This window comes from Zingiber officinale, unplaced genomic scaffold (genome assembly GCF_018446385.1).
Source record: "Zingiber officinale cultivar Zhangliang unplaced genomic scaffold, Zo_v1.1 ctg198, whole genome shotgun sequence".
In the NCBI taxonomy this organism is placed as follows: domain Eukaryota; kingdom Viridiplantae; phylum Streptophyta; class Magnoliopsida; order Zingiberales; family Zingiberaceae; genus Zingiber; species Zingiber officinale.
The window spans coordinates 137,754-157,361 of record NW_024589881.1 but is presented as its reverse complement, the minus strand read 5'-3'; the positions used below and the strand labels follow the sequence as shown (position 1 = coordinate 157,361).

The following is a 19,608-nucleotide window of genomic DNA, read 5'->3' as shown; positions in this document are numbered from 1 at the left end:
AAAAAAAAAATTTTGTTTTATAACTTCGCACGGATCCGGTGGCATGGGATTCGGGGTTTCCGCAACGCAAAAAGCGGTTTTTGCGGCCCGAAAAACCCAACACCTTAGTGCACCTCCTTCAAGATGTATTGGACGTCTTCCGCTCCGACGCACTTGTGGAGGGGCCTAGAGAATGACTACTTGTAAAGTTGGTCCCCCACCAAGGTGAACCATCCGACCCTCTTCTTCAGCAAGCGAGCTTCTTCCGGATCGGAAGGTGCAGCTCCTGACTGCAAGAACTCTGTCAGGGATATTCTCCAATCGTTCGGGAAAGTTATTCCCTCCATCCAGTCGATGTGCGCCACAAGTGAGACCTGCTCAATCGGCTGACCTATGATGATCGGCGTCAATGAACTGGCTAGTTTCGCTAACTCATCCACCTCCTGGTTCTCCGATCGGGGGATCTTCTGTATAATAACCTCCTGGAAGTTGGTCTTTAGCTTCTCGAAAGCCTTTGCATAGAGCCTTAGCTGAGCGTTGCTTATCTCGAATGTTCTGAATAGCTGCTAGGCGGCAAGCTAGGAGTCCGAATGGATGAGGACTTTAACCGCTCCCATGTGCCTAGCTACATATAGGCCAGCTATCAGCGCCTCATACTCTGCTTCGTTATTAGTGACTCGATAGTTCAACCGAACGGACAGCTGCATCCAGTCCTCCCGCGGTGAGATAAGCAATATGTTGATTCCACTGCCCTGCCGAGTGGATGAGCCATCAACATATATCTTCTATGTTGCTATCGGCTCATCACTCTGGACTTTTATGACAAAATCTGCCAAGGCTTGAGCCTTGATCGTTGCTCGAGGTTGATACTGAATGTCGAACTTACTAAGTTTTGTCGTCCACTTAATCAGCCATCTGGATGCCTCCGGATTGAGGAGGACTCTTTCCAAAGTGCTGTTAGTCATCACAATTATTGAGTGCGCTAGGAAGTACGGGCGAAGTCTCCACGCAGCGAGTACTAATGCATAAGCCAACTTTTCAAGATCAGTGTAGCGGGACTCAGTATCCTTTAATATATGGCTCAAAAAATATACAGGCTGCTGCTCTTGGTCGTTCTGCCTAACTAGAGCCAACTCGACCACATGCTCATTGAATGACAAGTAGATCCAGAGTGACTCACCAACAATTGGCTTGGCTAATATAGGCAAGGAATTTAGATATTCTTTGAGTTCTTCCAATGCCCGGTCACACTCGGCATCCCACTGGAATTTTATGGCTTGACGAAGTATCTTGAAGAATGGAAGGCTCCGATCAGATGACTTGGATATGAATCTGGACAGCACCGTGATCCGACCGGTCAACCTCTGAGCTTCCTTCAAGTTCTGAAGTGGAGGCATGTCTTGCAAAGCTTGGACCTTGCTCGGATTGGCTTCGATGCCTCGCTCGGTGACTATGTAGCCCAGGAAGTGGCCACTCTTCGTGTTGAACAGACACTTGCTTGGGTTCAGCTTTATTCCATATGTCCTCAGCGTCCGGCAAGTCTTATTGATATCTGTGCATAAGTCAGCAACTCGGAGGGATTTAATCAGTATATCGTTAACTTATACCTCCATATTACGACCGATCTGCCGTCAGAACACTTGTTCATCAGCCTCTCGTAGGTGACTCTGACATTCTTCAGTCCGAACGGCATGACGTTGTAGCAGTATGTTCCGTCGGCCGTAATGAAGCTGACATTTTCCTGGTCCTCTCGGGCGAGCGGCACTTGGTGGTACCCTTAATACGTATCGAGCATGCAGATCAGCTCGTATCCCGCCATTGAGTCCACCATTTGGTCTATCCTGGGCAGCGGATAGAAGTCCTTCGGGCACACCTTATTTAGATTGTGGAAGTCGATGCAGACTCGTCATTTGTTGCCCGGCTTGGAGACTAGCACAATATTGGCTAGCCAGCTCGGGAATTGGACTTCCCTGATATGGACGGCCTCCAGTAGCTTCTCTATCTCTGCCCAGATGATTACGTTCTGCTCCGAGCTAAAATCCATTTTCCTTTGCTTCACCGGTCAAGTGTCTGGTCGGACATGAAGCTCGTGCTAAGCCACGCTCGGGGAGTGTCGGGAAGCTCATGGGTCAACCATGCGAATACGTCGTGATTTTGTTTAAGGCAGATGACCAACTCTTCATTCTTCTCCTCCTCCAGGTCGGCAACGATGAAGGTTGTTTCCTCCACTCAGCTGGGGTGGATCTAGACCTCCTCCTTTTCTTTGTATACCAAGGTAGGGGGTTTTTCAGTGATCGCGTTTACCTCCAGTCATAGAGCCTTTTAAGCGACTTTTGCCTCGGTCTTGACCATTTCCACATAACAACATCGAGCGGTTACTTGGTCGCCTTTGACCTCACCCACCTGGTCGCCCACTGGGAACTTTATTTTTTGGCAGTAAGTTGACACTACCGCCCGAAACTCGTTGAGGGTCGGTCAGCCCAAAATGACGTTGTAGGCCGATGGTGCATCCACCACTATAAGTTTTATGGTCCGGGTCCTCCTCAACGGCTCTTCTCCCAGCGAGATGACCAACCATTCTTGGTTGATCGGCAAAACTTCGTTGCCTATGAATCCATAAAGCGAGGTCACCATGAGCAACAGCTTGCTTTGATCAATCTACAGCTGATTGAATGCCTTCTTAAAGATTATGTTCACTGAACATCCCGTGTCAATGAAAATCCAGTGAATGGTGTAGTTGGCCATCACTGCTCGGATGATCAGAGCATCATCATGAGGGATCTCGACCCCCTCTAAGTCTCTAGGGCCGAAGATGATCTGGGGGCCTTCGGACTTCTCCTTGCTGCATCCCACGGCGTAGATCTCCTGTTGGTTGGTCCTAGGAAGATTGTACTGGTTGCACTGTATAAAAATTTTGTACAAGTGTCGAACCTTTCCTAAACAACCTATTGTGTTCTTTAGAAATTAAATTAGGAATCGCAAACGGTACTTAACATTATTGATTCAAAATTTAACTTATCTGTTCTTAATGGTTTTGATTTGGATCGCAAGCAGAACTTAACACTATTGATCCAAATCCACCTATGTTATAAATTCAATTAAATATCAATTTTGAAAATTGGCTCCCAGGTCAAACATGGCGAGGCACATGACCTTCTTGGGTATGGGAGCATCCACCATTACCTCGACAAAGCCTCTTAACGAAATTCAATATTTAATTTCCTAAAATAACATTAGGTTTAACCAAAAAGAACAATCGAATCACATATTCGAAAAATAAAAAAAAAAACACAAACTAGAATCACAAATTCGAAACTCTAGAATCATATGCTTTATGTGTTTGGAATTCATACAAAGAAAAACTAGTATGATGCGGAAAATAATTACTAGTTATACCTTTCTTTGTATGCAATGACCTCTTGATCTTCTACCATATTCCTCTTCTAATCTCAGACATCGTGTGGGCGACGATCTACCGAGACGAGAACCACCCAAGCTCCTTCTTCACCAAGCTAGTTTCGGCCACCACCAAGTCTCCAAGAGATGTAGAGGTTCGGCCACCACCACCAAGCTCCAAGGGATGCTAGAAACAAAGCCTCCTTTTCCTCTCCTTCTTCTCCTAACTAGAACCGGCCACCAAAGACTCCTTCTTGTGTTGATGTCGCCGACCAAAAGGAGGAAGAGAAAGGGAGAATAGCTTGCAACAATAGCCGGCCAGCAAGGAAGAGAGGGAGGGAGAAAAGAATAGCGTTTTTACCTGAAGGCACCTCTACCCCCTCTTTTATAATCCTTGGCCTTGGCAAATAAGAAAATTTAAATAAAAACTTCCTTAATTCTTTTTCCATGAAAAAAAAATTAATTAATTTAAAAAATAATTTTCTTTTCTTTATTAACATGGCCGACCACATACAAGCTCCAAACAAGGAAAGTTTTAATAACACAAGAATTAAAACTTCCTAATTTGTTTTCAGAAATTTATAAAAAAATTCTCTAATAATTTTTCCCTTCATGGTTGGTTAAAAAGAAATTTTATAAATTAAAATCTTTCTTTTAAACATGTGGACGATTTCCAAAAAGGAAAGTTATCTCTAAAATTAAAATCTCCTTTCAATTTACAAATAAGGAAAGATATCTAATCTTTCTCTTAATCTTTTGTAGAAGACTATAAAAGGAAATATTTAATTTAAAACTCTCTTTTTAAATCATGAATATGGTTACAAAAAAGGAAAGTTTTATCAAAATTAAAATCTTCCTCTCAATCTACAAATAAGGAAAGATATCAAATCTTCTCTTAATCTTTTGTAGAAAGAAAAATTTAAATTTCAAACTCTCTTTCAAAACCATGGAGTTCACATAAGAAAATTTTAAAATAAAAATCCCTTTTATTTTTTTTTAGGGCCGGCCACACTATGCTTGGGTTCCAAGCATTGGCCGACCCCTACTTGGCTCAATCTTTGGGTCTTGGCCGGCCCTAGCTTGGGCTCCAAGCTAGCTTGGCCGGCCACCAAAGAGTGGGCCGGGTAAGAAGGTGGGTATAGGTGGGTATAATTGTCTATATACAAGAGGCTACAATAGGGACCGAGAGGAGGAATTGGTTTTGGTCTCCCAATGAAATTAAGTTTCCCGTGTTCGCCCCGAATACCCAACTTAATTTCATCAATAATAATTCATACCACTAAAGAATTATTATTGAACTATCGCACCAATCTCAAATTATGTTTTGGGCTCCTTCTTATTATGAGTGTGTTAGTCTGCCTGTGTTTAAGATGTCGAATGTCTACTAATTAAATGAGTTACTGATAACTCTCTTTAATTAATATCTTAGTCCAAGAGTAGTACCACTCAACCTTATTGTCATGTCGGATTAAGTCCACCTGCAGGGTTTAATATGACAATCCTTATGAGCTCTTCTTGGGGACATTATTAACCTAGATTGCTAGGACACAGTTTCCTTCTATAATCAACAACACACACTATAAGTAATATCATTTCCCAACTTATCGGACCTATTGATTTATCGAGCTAAATCTCACCCTTTGATAAGTCAAAGAAATAAATACTAAATATATGTGCTTGTTATTATATTAGGATTAAGAGCACACACTTCCATAATAACTAAGGTCTTGTTCTTTTATTAAGTCAGTATAAAAAGAACTTACCTTAAATGGTCCTACTCAATACACTTAGAGTGTACTAGTGTAATTTATTAGTCAAGATAAACTAATACGTAATTACATTACGACTATTCCAACGACTTATTCCTTTCCATCTTAGTTGTGAGCAACTGTTTATAATTTATAAGGAATTGATAACATAATTTTATGTGTGTGACACCACGCACCATGTTATCTATAATATAAATTAATTGAACAACTACACTTAGTATATAAATGTAGGTATTTGACCATTGTGATTCTTTATTTCTAAATAAATGTTTATACAAAAGCTAGGCTTTTAGTATACACTCTAACATCTCTAACCACCAAGTGTATGACTTCCTGGTTCGGTTAGAGTCGCCGTCATCCGGTGATCATGCCTATCTCTTCTTGGGAAGCATTGTTCTTGTTTTCTTCTTCCCAAGCGGATGACCTATTTCACTCGGCCGATATCCTGGAGGGATCGGTGTCCTCCCTTCGCTGATGTTGGTGATGGCTGATTATGACCCAATTTTGTCATAAATTGGGCATCAAACAATGAAGTATCAAACCCTTCCTATGCTAATGTAGCATAGAAATGACTCGGGTCGTCCGCCAACGAATGCAACGATAGGATTGTACTCTAGGTTTATATGTTATTTCTATTTTTGGGGGTTTTAATATGTAAATGGGGGTTTTGGATTTTGATTCTAAATCTAACAAATGAAAAGCAAAGCAAGTAGGAAACTAATCTAGTGTTGGAATGAAATCTAACTAAGTGCGAATAATTAATCCACAACGCATTATCACTCTATGCTATGGACTAACCATCAACACAATTAAATTAAGGAAGGAAATAGTAAAGCATTAAATGAAACCTAATCTAATAAATGAAATACAATGCAAGTAATAAAGCTAAACCTAACTTAACTACAATGGCAGATATTAAGAGGGCAACATGAAGTAAAGTATAACAAAACTAGCATGTAGAAAAAGCTAAAGCATGAAACAAAACCTAAACTACTTTATCCTAATTGCATCCAATCAAAACTAGAACTTAATGAAATTGAACGAACAAGACAAAGCAAGAATTAACCAAACTAAAATGCCTCAAAATAAACCTAACTATTGGTTAAAGCAATTCATTGAATACATTGTATGCTTAGATCAAATTAGATAAAGTGTGTGCAATCTAAACATGGAAGAACAAGTTTGCTACAAACATTCAATAAGAATTAACAAACATCAACAGTAAACAAGAAATAAACTGAGAATTCCAACCACAATCCACACACTTCTTCAAATACCAACGACTATCCTTCGTCGTCACACGAAGACGCCGCTGGCGATCGAACCCCGAACTTCGGTGAACAGTAGCACTCTGATGGATTGCTGCAAACTGCGACAACGGTGATGGTGAATGGATCTTCCACCGAAGAACCCACTCGTTGGAATTGAACTGAAAATGAAGATGGACTGCTCATCTCCGTCATCCTTTGGAATCTGCCACCTGAACCCCGGTCGGAAGACACTGTCGGAAGGTGGTCGAAAGATGGAGGTCACACCAGAGAAACCCTCTCCGGCGAGGTGAAGATCAGAGCTGTTGTCGTCTTCTTGTTGCCCGTCGAGAAGAATGTCATTATTGTCGCTGCTGGAATCCAGAAGAGGAAGGATGGACTATAGAGGGCCGGCCGGCGACAGTGAAGGTAAGGGAAAAACCCGCCAGCCAGAGAAAGAACAGAGAAAGAGAGCACCGATGGGGAAGAGTCACGAGCCCTAGCCGCGCAAGGAGAAAGTCAAGAGGAAGAGATTGCTCTGCACTGTGTTGTCACGTGAAGGTAAGGAATGGATTTCCTTAGCGGGTTGATCTAGGATAAGGAGAAAAAAGTCCAAATCCAATAAGGTTTTTAATTGATTTGAAATTAAGTGTGAAGTTGGGCTTGGATCAAATTGGACTCATCTCTCCTGGAATGAAATGATCGGACGGTTCAGATCTCCCATATTGCTCCCCTATAAATAAAATGCACATTTTTTAGATAAAATACCAAAAATTATAGGAAAAATTAGATCAACACTCCAATTAAATCTCAACTCTTAAAACATGATATAAATACGGAATTAAGCATACGAGAGGGTAAAAATATCAAGTATAAGAGCCAAAATAGTGTATCAAAATGTTAGTTATCAATGGCGCTCAGGCTCCCTTCTTTCTTCCTCTCGCCGCCTGGTCGATCGATGCCTTTGTCGCCGATCGGGAGAAGGAGATCGACGATGGTATCCTCTTGGGGTCGGTCGGCTGACGATTGGTATCAGTCCTCAGTAGTCTCACGTGTTGTGCGTCACCGACTGGTGAATGAATAAAAGATAGGCATCCATACCTTGCCCTTCGACGCCTTAAGTCGACTAGACACCACATGTTGTATGGCATGTACCCTGGTCTCCTAGTGCGGTCGTGCTCCTTCAGCCCTTAGCCCCTTGAGTGGCTAATGGTTACTAGACGGTCGATGTTTGATCGGCGTCGAATGCTCGATCGATACCTCCTTTATTTTGGTCGCCTGGGCTTCTTCCACATTGATATATTCGTTGGCCTTCTTGAGCATGTGGTCGAAGTCCCTGGACGGCTTCCTAATGAGTGACAGGAAACAATCTTTCTCGGTGAGCCCCTGGGTGAAGGCGTTCATCATGGTCTCAGACGAGACCAAGAGAATGTCCATGGCCATTTGATTGAAGCGCTGAATGTACGCTCATAGCGCTTCCTTGGGCCCTTACTTTAGGGAAAAGAGGTTAACGCTTGTCTTCTGGTGGCATCGACTGCTGGCGAAGTAATGCTGGAACACAGCTCGGAAATCCTTAAAGTAAGCTTCATATCGAGCTATCTGGCAGTCTTTTGAACTAGTGTTATGCCAATCCGGAGAGAGTCATGAGGAAGACACGGTATTTCACTCCGCCCGTGTATTGGTGCAGTATGACTTCGTTATCAAACCGATCCAAATGATAATCTGGGTTGGTCGATCCATTGTACGTCCCGATTGCTAACGGGGTATAGTGTCGGGAAAGAGAGTCTTGTAAGATCTCCTCTGAGAACTGCCTGTTGATCCATTCGGGAGATGTGTTGCTTCGGGGTGCTTTGCCTTTCCATGCATCCCAAACGGGAGCATTGTCTGAAGATGATCCCCGCTCCTGATGCGCTTGGGCTATCTCTGAGGGGGTCTGGAATAAAGCTCGATGGAAGGGGATCGACGCAGGCGGCGCTTCCCCCTATATGCCAGTCGGCCTTCAGTTATGTCCCTATACGGAAAGTTTCTCCGCTCGGTCTTCTTGCCCCGCTCGCCATCGGCTGTCGATGTTGCAGGTTGTGACACTTGCCAATCGTCCAACGCCTGTTGTTGTTGTTGCTCGATCATTTTTGCTACTCGGGCTTGAACGAGCATCTCAAGTTCCTCCTGAGTGAGAGTCACAGTGGTGAGTCATCAAGAGTCCTCCACCTTCTCAACTCGAATTCAAGTAGCGTTCCCACAGACGGCGCTAAATATGATCCTGTCTGAAAGTCGATGAGATAAATGCTAGGGATGTGGCGCTCCTGCTTACCTCCTATGGACTTCGCTTCGACCTGAAACACAAGTAGCATCAGTGCCGAGCCAGGGAAGGGATCCCCGATAATGGTCCTTTGACGCTCAAGTCAGTCTTTGACGAAGAAGAAGCAAAGAGCGGAGTAACTAGAAGACTGTAGCGCAACAGTAAAATATCGCATACCCTCGCTGATAGTTGAACCCCCCCCCCCTTTATATAAAGCTCTGGTAGCGCGTGTGCATGCTTCCCAAGGTAACATGCATCTCAAAGCTTTCCCTGAAAAGACTTATCAGCAAAGTGTCCCTGACATAATACCTTAACAGGCTGAGCATATCTCTGAAGTGACAGTGGAAGTTTCTGTCATACGATCCTCTGTCTAACCATGCTGCATATCAGCGGCACTAGCTCCCAAAAGGATGTCGAAAGATAGTCTGCTGTGTCTGTTGCTTGGCCGAGAGGAATAGTCACTCGGCCGAAATTCCACTGTCCATGCACTGTCCGCTATTGGGCCAAGTGGGATAGTCGCTCGGCTAGAAGTTCACTGCCCGCTCGCTTTATTATTGGGCCAAGCGGGATAGTCGTCGGCTGGAAGTCCACTGTCCGTGTGCTCGGATGATGTTGAGTTCTGCTGTCAGGCCGAGTGGGGAAGTCGCTCGGCTGAAATTGAACTCTGTCGATGCCAGGCCTCGCTGGCTGGCCGAATGGGGTGGCCGCTCGGCTCGGCCTCTGCGTGTCGTTCTCCCTTGAGCATTGGTTGTATTAATGCTCCCTTGTCGAAGTTGACGACGGGTCGAAGCCCTCTCTCCGGTCGGAGCATGTTTCGCCTGACCAATCGATGCCTTCAACTCGTTGACCGTCTTGACTTTGACCTCCACCGTGGCACCGGGGTGAGACCCTCCATCATCACCACATCAGTATGTAATAAAGTATTTACATGTGTATATGGTTTTAAGTCTCTACACACGAGGATATATGATTTACTATTGCGGTTTTGCATATAATTTTGTATATATAATGTGAGACTCAATTTGAGTCATAAGGTTGAATTATGATTTACCACTATGGTTTAGCATAAGGTTTTGGTAAATGTAATTTCGATCGAGTTTGGATTATAAGGAGGACTTATTGTGAATGGGTATTTATAAATCATATTTCATGTTATTCTTATATTACACATCCACATTTGATCTATGTCATTAATAATATTAATACTATGATTACTATTAGGTTTTGTTATAGTTATAATAACTCTGACTTCTTTGGTTCTATATTAATTGATTTAATGAACCAGGTTGTTTAAAGAAGTATTTAACCGATAAAGTTTTGGCATGTTGAGCTCAACTAAGAGGTTGTGTGGTATATTAGAGATCAAGTATAGCCCAAGTGGGAGATTGAAGGATTAAATCTACATGGGTGGGCTTAATCTGATTAAGTCCATATGGATCAGCTTAATCCCCATAAGGTGGCTTACGTTTGATTAACACACATACAACTAATTGTCATTAAGGAAATTAAACCCAAATAAAGTAATCTAATGCTTTATATGTGAAGGAGGTTTAAGATATTAGATGTAGATTCAATATGTAGATCTAATAACTCGTTCTATTAACACTAATGCGTAGTTAATGGGTTATAGGCTTTAAGGTGGATGGTTCCTACAGGATGGCCTTGGGTATATAAGGAGGTCAAAATCCATTTGGGCATCTTGACTTTTGGCTTCTCCTCTTTCTTCCTTCTCTCTTCCCCATTGAGAAGGAATTCGGTTATTGCTCGATCCTTATAGAAGGTCATCCGCTATGCTTGCAGGAATTCATACAATGAAAAGTAAGGCTCAATGGCTCATGCAATGGATTCAGGTTAACCCTTTGCTTGTCGTTGTATTAGGGTTTCAATTTTAGCCTTATAGATGATGATAACTAGATCCTTAGATGCATAATATGATTTTGTTTCGATGTATACATATTGCTTACCACTACATTTTGTCTTGATTTCTCCTTTCTTTTTTTCTATCCTTTAGATATGGTGTGACCTATAGCGACTTATTTTTGACCAAGTCAATTAAGTTCCTATAATATGTTAGTAATTAGCCCTAAGAGCCAATCATGAGACGATTAAGCTTTTTGGATTAATCATTGAGTTAGACTCGAATGAACCCACTCATTGGATTAAGTGTAATCTGAATTAGACTCGTTGAGTTAGACTCAAGTGGATCCAATCGTTGGATTGAGTCGAATTGCATGGGAATCAATGGGTTAGACTCATTGGGTGAACTTGAGTTCACCAAGAAAGTTGAATGGTCAAAATTCAATCATTGGATTGAATGGTTGATTTTGAGCCATTGGATTAGAAGATGAAATGGTGGAGACTCTTGGTATTCCATGGGATGGCTATAAATATCATTTGGATGATATTTTTCATATGATTTTCATCACTTGAGAAGGTGAAAAGTCTCCTTGATCTTCTTCTTCCTCCTTCCCTCTTCTTGGCCGAAACTCCTAGTTGAGGTTGCTAGCACAACCTTAGGTGTTTTGATCTCCATCTTGTTGAGTTTATGAGACAAACAAAGGCAAGGCTTGTTCGTGTGGATACCGTAGAGGTGTGAACAATTGATCGTGTCGTGATCCAAGTTGTCGGGAGATCGTGAACACGCTTCAAAAGTATAACTCTATCATGTCTTTATATCTAACTTAGTATAAGATTTTGTTTCCCTTCGCATGGATCTTCTAGAGGAAATAGGTTTTTCTGCTGAGCGTTTGCGTGTTTAGCAACCTATTACCTTACAATGGTATCAGAGCCACTTGCGAAGGGATATGCTAAGTTATTAGAATTTTTATATATAATATAGAAATTGCATGATAGGGTTTTCTATGAGTGGCAAAATTATGAGTCTCAGCCAGACTATGAGTCTCGGCCAGATTGTGAATCTCGGCCAAACTATGAGTTTTGGCCAAATTTTATGTCTCGGCCAAATCCTGGCCAAACCCTAACCCTTGACCGAAAGTTGGTGTGTGACCAACAAGGGTTCGGCCAAGAAAGGTGTTTTTTTGTGAACAAAACGAAGTTGGTGTGTGACCAACAAGGTCTCGGCCATAGATGTTTTTTTTGGAACAAAACATAGTTGGTATTGTGGGTAGTAGGGTCTCGGATAAGGAAGCAACTCATAAACGAGTATGCAAAATAAATTTTGCTTCGGGGGCACTGCCCCTTGACCACCGTGGCGTTGCGGCTCATAATTTGTTTGTTGAAATCATAGTAAATTTATGTTATAAGAATATTGTGAATATACATGACATGGTACTTGGTTATGGCCCTTTAACCCCAATGTGATTGGATGTGTGTAATGTTATAATTTATAATACAACCTGCGTGTCGTGCCTTCATCCCCTTTTATTCTTGTTGTAATTAGATTACACTCGAATGTAACTCGAGTTTCTTTAGATTTTGTAATGTACAAAATAAGAAAGAGTTAGTCTTCTGGAAGACGGGTGAAAAGGAAGGAAGGACAACAACACACGACAACCGAGGAAGCGCTTGGAGAAGCTGCTTAGACCTAGGTTGACTTATCGCTCTTCTCATTGGCTTGAGAAGATTGTAGTTTATAGGGGTCATAACCATGTCACGTTTAAACTTGTGTATATGTTGATATATGCCATGATATGCCATGATGTATGTGATGCATGTGTAGCTATCGTAATTAAGTCATTTACATATGCCTACCAAAGTTTGGTACTCACTACTATCTCGATCATCTGTAGTCAGGTTTGCCAAAGCAAAGTGGCTCGTTTTATCTTGGTAGAGTGCGATAGGACAATTGTGATGTCTGACTACCGACCTTTGGGTATGACTTAATTGAGTTATCTCAATTGGATTGAGAACTTAACGGCATATCCCATAAGATGTAAATCATATTATACTAGTCTTGGGTAATTAGCCAAAGCTAACTCAAGATGAATTATGATATGGATTTCATAAGATAGGAAAATGAACAAACAGTGTTGTTCATCTAAGGATACAAGAGTTACATAGGATGTAATTTGTGAACGTTGTCTACCTAAGTTATACAAATCTTGGGTGATTAGCCAAAGCTAACTCAAGAAAAGTATAATATGGATCTTTTCCAAATGGTACACGTTGTCTACCTAATTATACAAGTCTTGGGCGATTAGCCAAAGCTAACTCAAGATGAGGTATGATGTGGATCTTATCCCACTAGAATATCTTTGCTTATGGGTATAGAATTAGTAGTGGCTTGCTTCTATCAAACTTTAGAATTTAGTGGGAGAATCATTTAATTAAAGGCCTAATTGAATGATAGATATATGATACTAAGACCTACATTTCACTGTTGTATATTACCATGTCGTCAAGTACAACAAATACCCTCTCTTTGTGATATGTCCTTGATAAGGACAAGCTCAATGGAGTTAATTCCTGGACTGGTATAGAAACTTGAGAATAGTCCTCAAGCAAGAACGAAAATTGTATGTCCTAGACCAGTCTATTCCTGAAGCACCCCCTGCTAATGCCACTAGAGCTGATAGGGATGCTTACAAGAAGTATCAAGATGATGCAGTAGATGTGTCATGCCTTATGGTCGCCACCATGAACTCTGAGCTTCAGAAGCAACATGAGAACATGGATGCTTATGATATGGTTGAACATCTTAAACAACTATATCAAAGACAAGAAAGGCATGAGAGATTTGAGATCTCTAAAGCACTGTTTCAATGCAGAATTCAAAAAGAAACTCTTGTAGGGTCTTATGTACTCAAAATGATCGGGTATGTGGAGAATCTGCAAAGGTTGGGATTCCCACTAGGCCAAGAATTGGCCACTGACCTTAACTTACAGTCGTTGCCTGATAGTTATAGTCAGTTTGTCATGAACTACAATATGAATGAAATTGGCAGCTCACTGCCTGAGATGTTGAGCATGTTGAGAACTGATGAACTCAACCTTAAGAAGGCAAAGCCTGGTTCCATTTTGATGGTATCTAAAGGCAAAGGTAAGTGGAAGCCTAAAGGTAAGGGTAAGACCCAAGCCAAAGGCAAGGGCAAGGCTCATGCACTGAAACCCAAAGGAGGGGTTACTAAGGAAGGAACCTGCTTCCACTGCGGTGAGACCGGACACTGGAAGAGGAACTACAAGGGGACCTAGAGGAATTGAAACGGAAGAGAAGTGAGACTTCTGCCTCAGGTATATATGTTATAGAAGTCAATCTATCTATTTCTTCTTTATGGGTATTAGATACCAGATGTGCATCTCACATTTGTACTAATGTGCAGACGTTGAAAAATAGTAATTATTGACAAAGGGCGAAGTGGACCTACGAGTAGGCAATGGTGCAAGAGTTGTCGCTATCATTGTAGGAACCTACTCCTTATCTTTGCCCACTGAGCTTATTTTAGAACTGGAAGAGTGTTGTTATGTGTCTGCTTTAACCAAAAATATAATCTCTGTTTCTTGTTTAGACAAGAAGGGGTTCTCATTTATAATAAAGGACAAATGTTGTTCTATTTATTTAAATGACATGTTTTATTGTGGTGCACCTCTGATAAATGGACTCTATGTTCTAGACTTTGAAAACCCGATCTATAACATAAATACCAAACAGTTCAAGTCTAATGATCTGAACCAAACATACCTCTGGCATTGCCGCTTATCACATAAATGAGAGTCGCATATCCCAACTCCATAAGGATGGACTTTTGGACTCATTTGATTTTGAATCATATGAGGTATACGAATCTTGTCTTCGAGGCAAGATGACAAAGACTCCATTTAGTGGACATGGCGAAAGGGCTAATGATATGTTATAACTCATAGATACTAATGTATGTGGCCCTTTCAGAATAGCAGCTAGAGGAGGTTATCATTACTTCATTACCTTCACTAATGATCTGAACCAAACATACCTCTAGCATTGCCGCTTAAGTCACATAAATGAGAGTCGCATATCCCAACTCCATAAGGATGGACTTTTGGACTCATTTGATTTTGAATCATATGAGGTATGCGAATCTTGTCTTCGAGGCAAGATGACAAAGACTCCATTTAGTAGACATGGCGAAAGGGCTAATGATCTGTTATAACTCATATATACTGATATATGTGGCCCTTTCAGAATAGCAGCTAGAGGAGGTTATCATTACTTCATTACCTTCACTGATGATTTCAGTAGATACGGCTATTTGTATCTGATGAGACACAAGTCAGAATCCTTTGAAAAGTTCAAAGAATTTAAGAATGAAGTACAAAACCAACTTGGTAAGAGTATTAAGATGCTTCGATCAAATCGAGGTGGGGAATACCTTAGCCAAGAGTTTCATGACCATCTCGTTGAGTGTGGGATCATATCTCAACTCACTCCACCTGGAACACCACAATGGAATGGTATATCAGAAAGGAGGAATCGTACTTTATTATATATGGTACGATCAATGATGAGTCATACAGATCTTCCTACTTCCTTCTGGGGACATGCTCTAGAGACAGTTGCTTTCACACTTAACCGAGTTCCATCCAAAGCTGTCATAAAGACATCATATACGATATGGACCGAGAAGAGTCCCAATATGTCTTTTATGAAGATTTTGGGTTGTGAGGCTTACGTTCGACGACAAGTCTCAGATAAACTAGGACTCAAATCAGATAAGTGCTACTTTGTTGGATATCCCAAGGAAACAAAGGGATATTAGTTCCATAATCCCACACATGGCAAGGTGTTTGTTGCCAGAACTGGTATATTTCTAGAAAGGGAATTGATATCTAGAAAAACTAGTGGGAGTGAAGTCGATCTTGAAGAAGTTCAAGATACTAGCACTGACACCATGATGGAAATTAAACAGGTACCACAAGATGTTGTGGATCAGGATTTTGTTGCACCAAAAGAAGTTATGGAACAACAACCTGTTCAAGTAGCACATGCTCTACACAGATCTGATAGGATTCGTCGTCAACCTGAGAGATATTCTTTTCTCTTGTCTAACCACGGTGATATAGAGCTTATTGGTCTCAATGAGCCTACATCGTATCAGGAAGCTGTATAGAGCCCAGATTCTGAGAAATAGCTAGAGGCCATGAGATCCGAGATGGAATCCATGTACACCAACCAAGTATGGACTTTGATTGATCCAGCTGAAAGGATCAAACCCATTGGGTGTAAGTGGGTCTTCAAGGTGAAGACTGACATGGATGGTCATATGCATACCTACAAAGATAGATTGGTGACTAAAAGATTCAAACAGATTCATGGTATAGACTATGATGAAACCCTTTCACCACTTGCGATGCTCAAGTCCATTCGGATCATGCTTGCTATTGCTGCTTACTATGATTATGAGATCTGACAGATGGATGTCAAAACCACATTTCTTAATCGAAATCTACTCGAGGATGTGTACATGACACAACCTGAGGGTTTTGTAGATCCAGAGCATGCTGGAAAGGTATGTAAATTGCAACGATCCATTTATGGATTGAAGCAAGCTTCTAGAAGCTAGAATCTTCGATTCGATGATGCAATCAAAATGTTTGATTTCATTAAGAATGAAGATGAACCTTGTGTCTACAAGAAGGTTAGTGGGAGCACAGTCATCTTTCTTATATTGTATGTAGATAACATACTACTCATTGGAAATGATATACCTACTCTTCAATCAGTGAAGACTTGGCTTGGGAATTATTTTTTAATGAAAGACTTAGGTGAAGCAGCCTACATTTTAGATCTTAAGATCTATAGAGATAGATCCAAGAAATTACTTGGCCTAAGCCAGAGTACATACATTGACAAGGTGCTTAAACATTTTGTCATGGAGAATTCCAAGAAGGGATTCCTGCCTATGTCACATGGTGTGAGTCTTTTGAAGACTCAATGCCCCTCTTCTAAGGTAGAAAGGAACCGCATGGATCAGATCCCTTATGCATCTGCTATAGGGTTGATCATGTACGCCATGCTTTGTACCCACCCAGATGTCTCGTTAAGCATGACGAGCAGATACCAGTCAAATCCAGGTGAAGGTCACTTGACAGTAGTCAAGAATATTCTTAAGTACTTGAGAATGACTCAAGATTATTTCTTGATCTTTGGAGGTGATGAAGAGCTTGTTGTAAAGGGTTATACTGATGCTAGCTTCCAAACTGATAAGGATGATTACAGATCGCAATCAGGGTATGTATTTTGCTTAAATGGTGGTGCTGTGAGCTTAAAGAGTTCGAAGTAGGACACGCAGCTAATTCTACAACAGAAGCCGAATACATTGCTGCATCAACTGCAGCAAAGGAGGCTGTTTAGATCAGGAAGTTCATTACAGAGCTTGGTGTTGTTCCTAGTGTAGGAAACCCAATAGACCTCTATTGTGATAACAATGGGGCTATTGCACAGGCTAAAAAACCTCGCTCTCATCAGAGATCCAAACACATACTCAGGTGATTCCATCTCATTCGAGAGATCATCGATAAAGGCGATGTAAGGATATGCAGAGTCCCAACCGATGCTAACATTGTAGATCCTTTGACCAAAGCTTTGGCACAAGGAAAGCATGATGGTCACACTAGGTCAATGGGTATTCGATACCTCAGGGATTGGCACTAGTGCTAATGGATTGTTACCATTAACCCTAGTACCAATTATGAGATGATTGTAGAGGGCTCAAGTTGTATCATATATCATTATTAATTAAAAGGCAAAGGTTATGGTTATTATATTTATTGCAATTCAGTGTTGATTGAATAAATATAATGTCCTTGGGTAGTAGGTTCTTATCTACAATAATCAATTGGTTGAATTGATAGTGAGATATTGTAGAGAACACTACTCTTAACTATTCCTAGTCGAGCATTAATATACAAGGACAATATTAATGCGTTAAGACTAGCATGTAGGTCAACGGATGACTTGATCTCACAAGTCATGGATATGAGATATCAGGTTGACACATGGATATATATTAGAGAATATATACTGAATGACCTGCCATGAAAATGTTTCATGGATCGTCGTATGAGTGTCATAAACATTCTCATATGACTATTGGTATGAATAGTCCTTAGACCTGAAGTCACTACGGTTCCCTACATAAGGAGTTGTATAATTTGGTATCGTCAAACGTCACCCGTAATAGGGTGGACTATAAAGTCTATCACTGGGTATGCAATAAATTATGCGCAAGGATGTGAGTGATGTAGATGGGATCTATCCCTTCCATATGACGGAAGCGATATCTGTGAGCCCCTTGATTAGTAGGACACAAGAAAGCATGACCATGCGTAAATGAATCAATATGAGATATTGAGTTCATTTGTTTGAGTGTTTCTACTTGGAGATCAAGAAACACAAAGATTGATAAGAGGATGGCACAGTCTATGCCTCATTGATCAATCTAGATATTAAAGATAGAGGGACCAAGTCATACAATATGATAGCCACGGAAAGGTTAGGTCGGATCACGACTTTCCCGTCACTTGGGTAGCAATGATGCCTTGCTAGATGCCACTTATTGTTTATGTATCACAAATGTTGATTTGGATACATTGCCAACGTTACGAGAGCCTATAGGGTCACACACAAAGAACAAGTAGATATGGAGATGGGTATTTTAGTTTGACTAAAATACAAAGGATATTAAGAATAGTGGGTAAATCCAAAGTTTTGGTGTCATCTTAGTGGTGATTGGCACTAGTGCTAGTGGGAGATTGTTAGTAATTAGCCTAAGAGTCAATCATGAGATGATTAGGCTTTTTGGATTAATCATTGAGTTAGACTCGAATGAACTCACTCATTGGATTAAGTGTAATCCGAATTAGACTCGTTGAGTTAGACTCAAGTGGATCCAATCGTAGGATTGAGTCGAATTGCATGAGAATCAATGGGTTAGACTCATTGGGTGAACTTGAGTTCACCAAGGAAGTTGAATAGTCAAAATTCAACCATTGGATTGAATGGTTGATTTTAAGCCATTAGATTAGAAGATGAAAGGGTGGAGACTCTTGGTATTCCATGGGATGATTATAAATATCATTTGGATGATATTTTTCATATGATTTTCATCAATTGAGAAGATGAAAGGGTGGAGACTCTTGGTATTCCATGGGATGGCTATAAATATCATTTGAATGATATTTTTCATATGATTTTCATCACTTGAGAAGGTGAAAGGTCTCCTTGATCTTCTTCTTCCTCCTTCCCTCTTCTTGGCCGAAACTCGTAGTTGAGGTTGCTAGCACAACCTTAGGTGTTTTGATCTCCATCTTGTTGAGTTTGTGAGACAAACGAAGGTAAGGCTTGTTCGTGTGGATACCGTAGAAGCGCGAACAATTGATCGTGCTGTGATCCGAGCTGTCGGGAGATCGTGAGCATACTTCAAAAGTATAACTCTATCATGTCTTTAGATCTAACTTAGTATAAGATTTTGTTTCTCTTCGCATGGATCTTCTAGAGGAAATAGGTTTTTTCCGCTGCGCGTTTACGTGTTTAGCAATCTATTACCTTACATAATATTATAGTAGCTATGATTTTATAACTGTTATAATAAATTTATTTTATTCAATAATATTTTTGTTATAGTAGTTAAGAATTATAGCTACTATAACTAGCTATTACAATATTATAATATAATTGACTAATGAGACTGAGTGACAGAAGATAATAATATTGAATAATATATTAGAAGATAATTATATTATTTTACAAAACGGGTTGATGGAGGAGTGAGACGTTCTTTTGATTAAACATCAAATAATATATTCTTTTGATGATTCTAATATAATGAAACGGCCTTTTGATTTTTATCATTGTTTTAACCATTTGGAGACTTTGAATTATCAAGTTCTTATTACATTTAGAGTAACTCCGACTGAATTTAACATGGATTCCTCGTACCTCTCCAATGTCGACAATGTAAAATACGAACTCGAGTCGACTAAT

At 40.7% G+C, this 19,608-nt stretch overlaps 1 protein-coding gene across 1 annotated transcript; it reads right to left on the bottom strand.

Annotated features, from left to right (window-relative positions):
• Positions 1–176: 176 nt before the first annotated feature.
• Positions 177–1,672, bottom strand: LOC122036704. Its single transcript, XM_042596107.1, has 5 exons — positions 1,618–1,672; positions 1,395–1,531; positions 813–1,241; positions 609–731; positions 177–509 (listed from the first exon to the last, which is right to left on the bottom strand). The coding sequence occupies exons 1-5, from the start codon at positions 1,670–1,672 to the stop codon at positions 177–179; spliced, it is 1,077 nt and encodes a 358-aa protein (XP_042452041.1).
• Between the last annotated feature and the right edge of the window lie 17,936 nt (positions 1,673–19,608).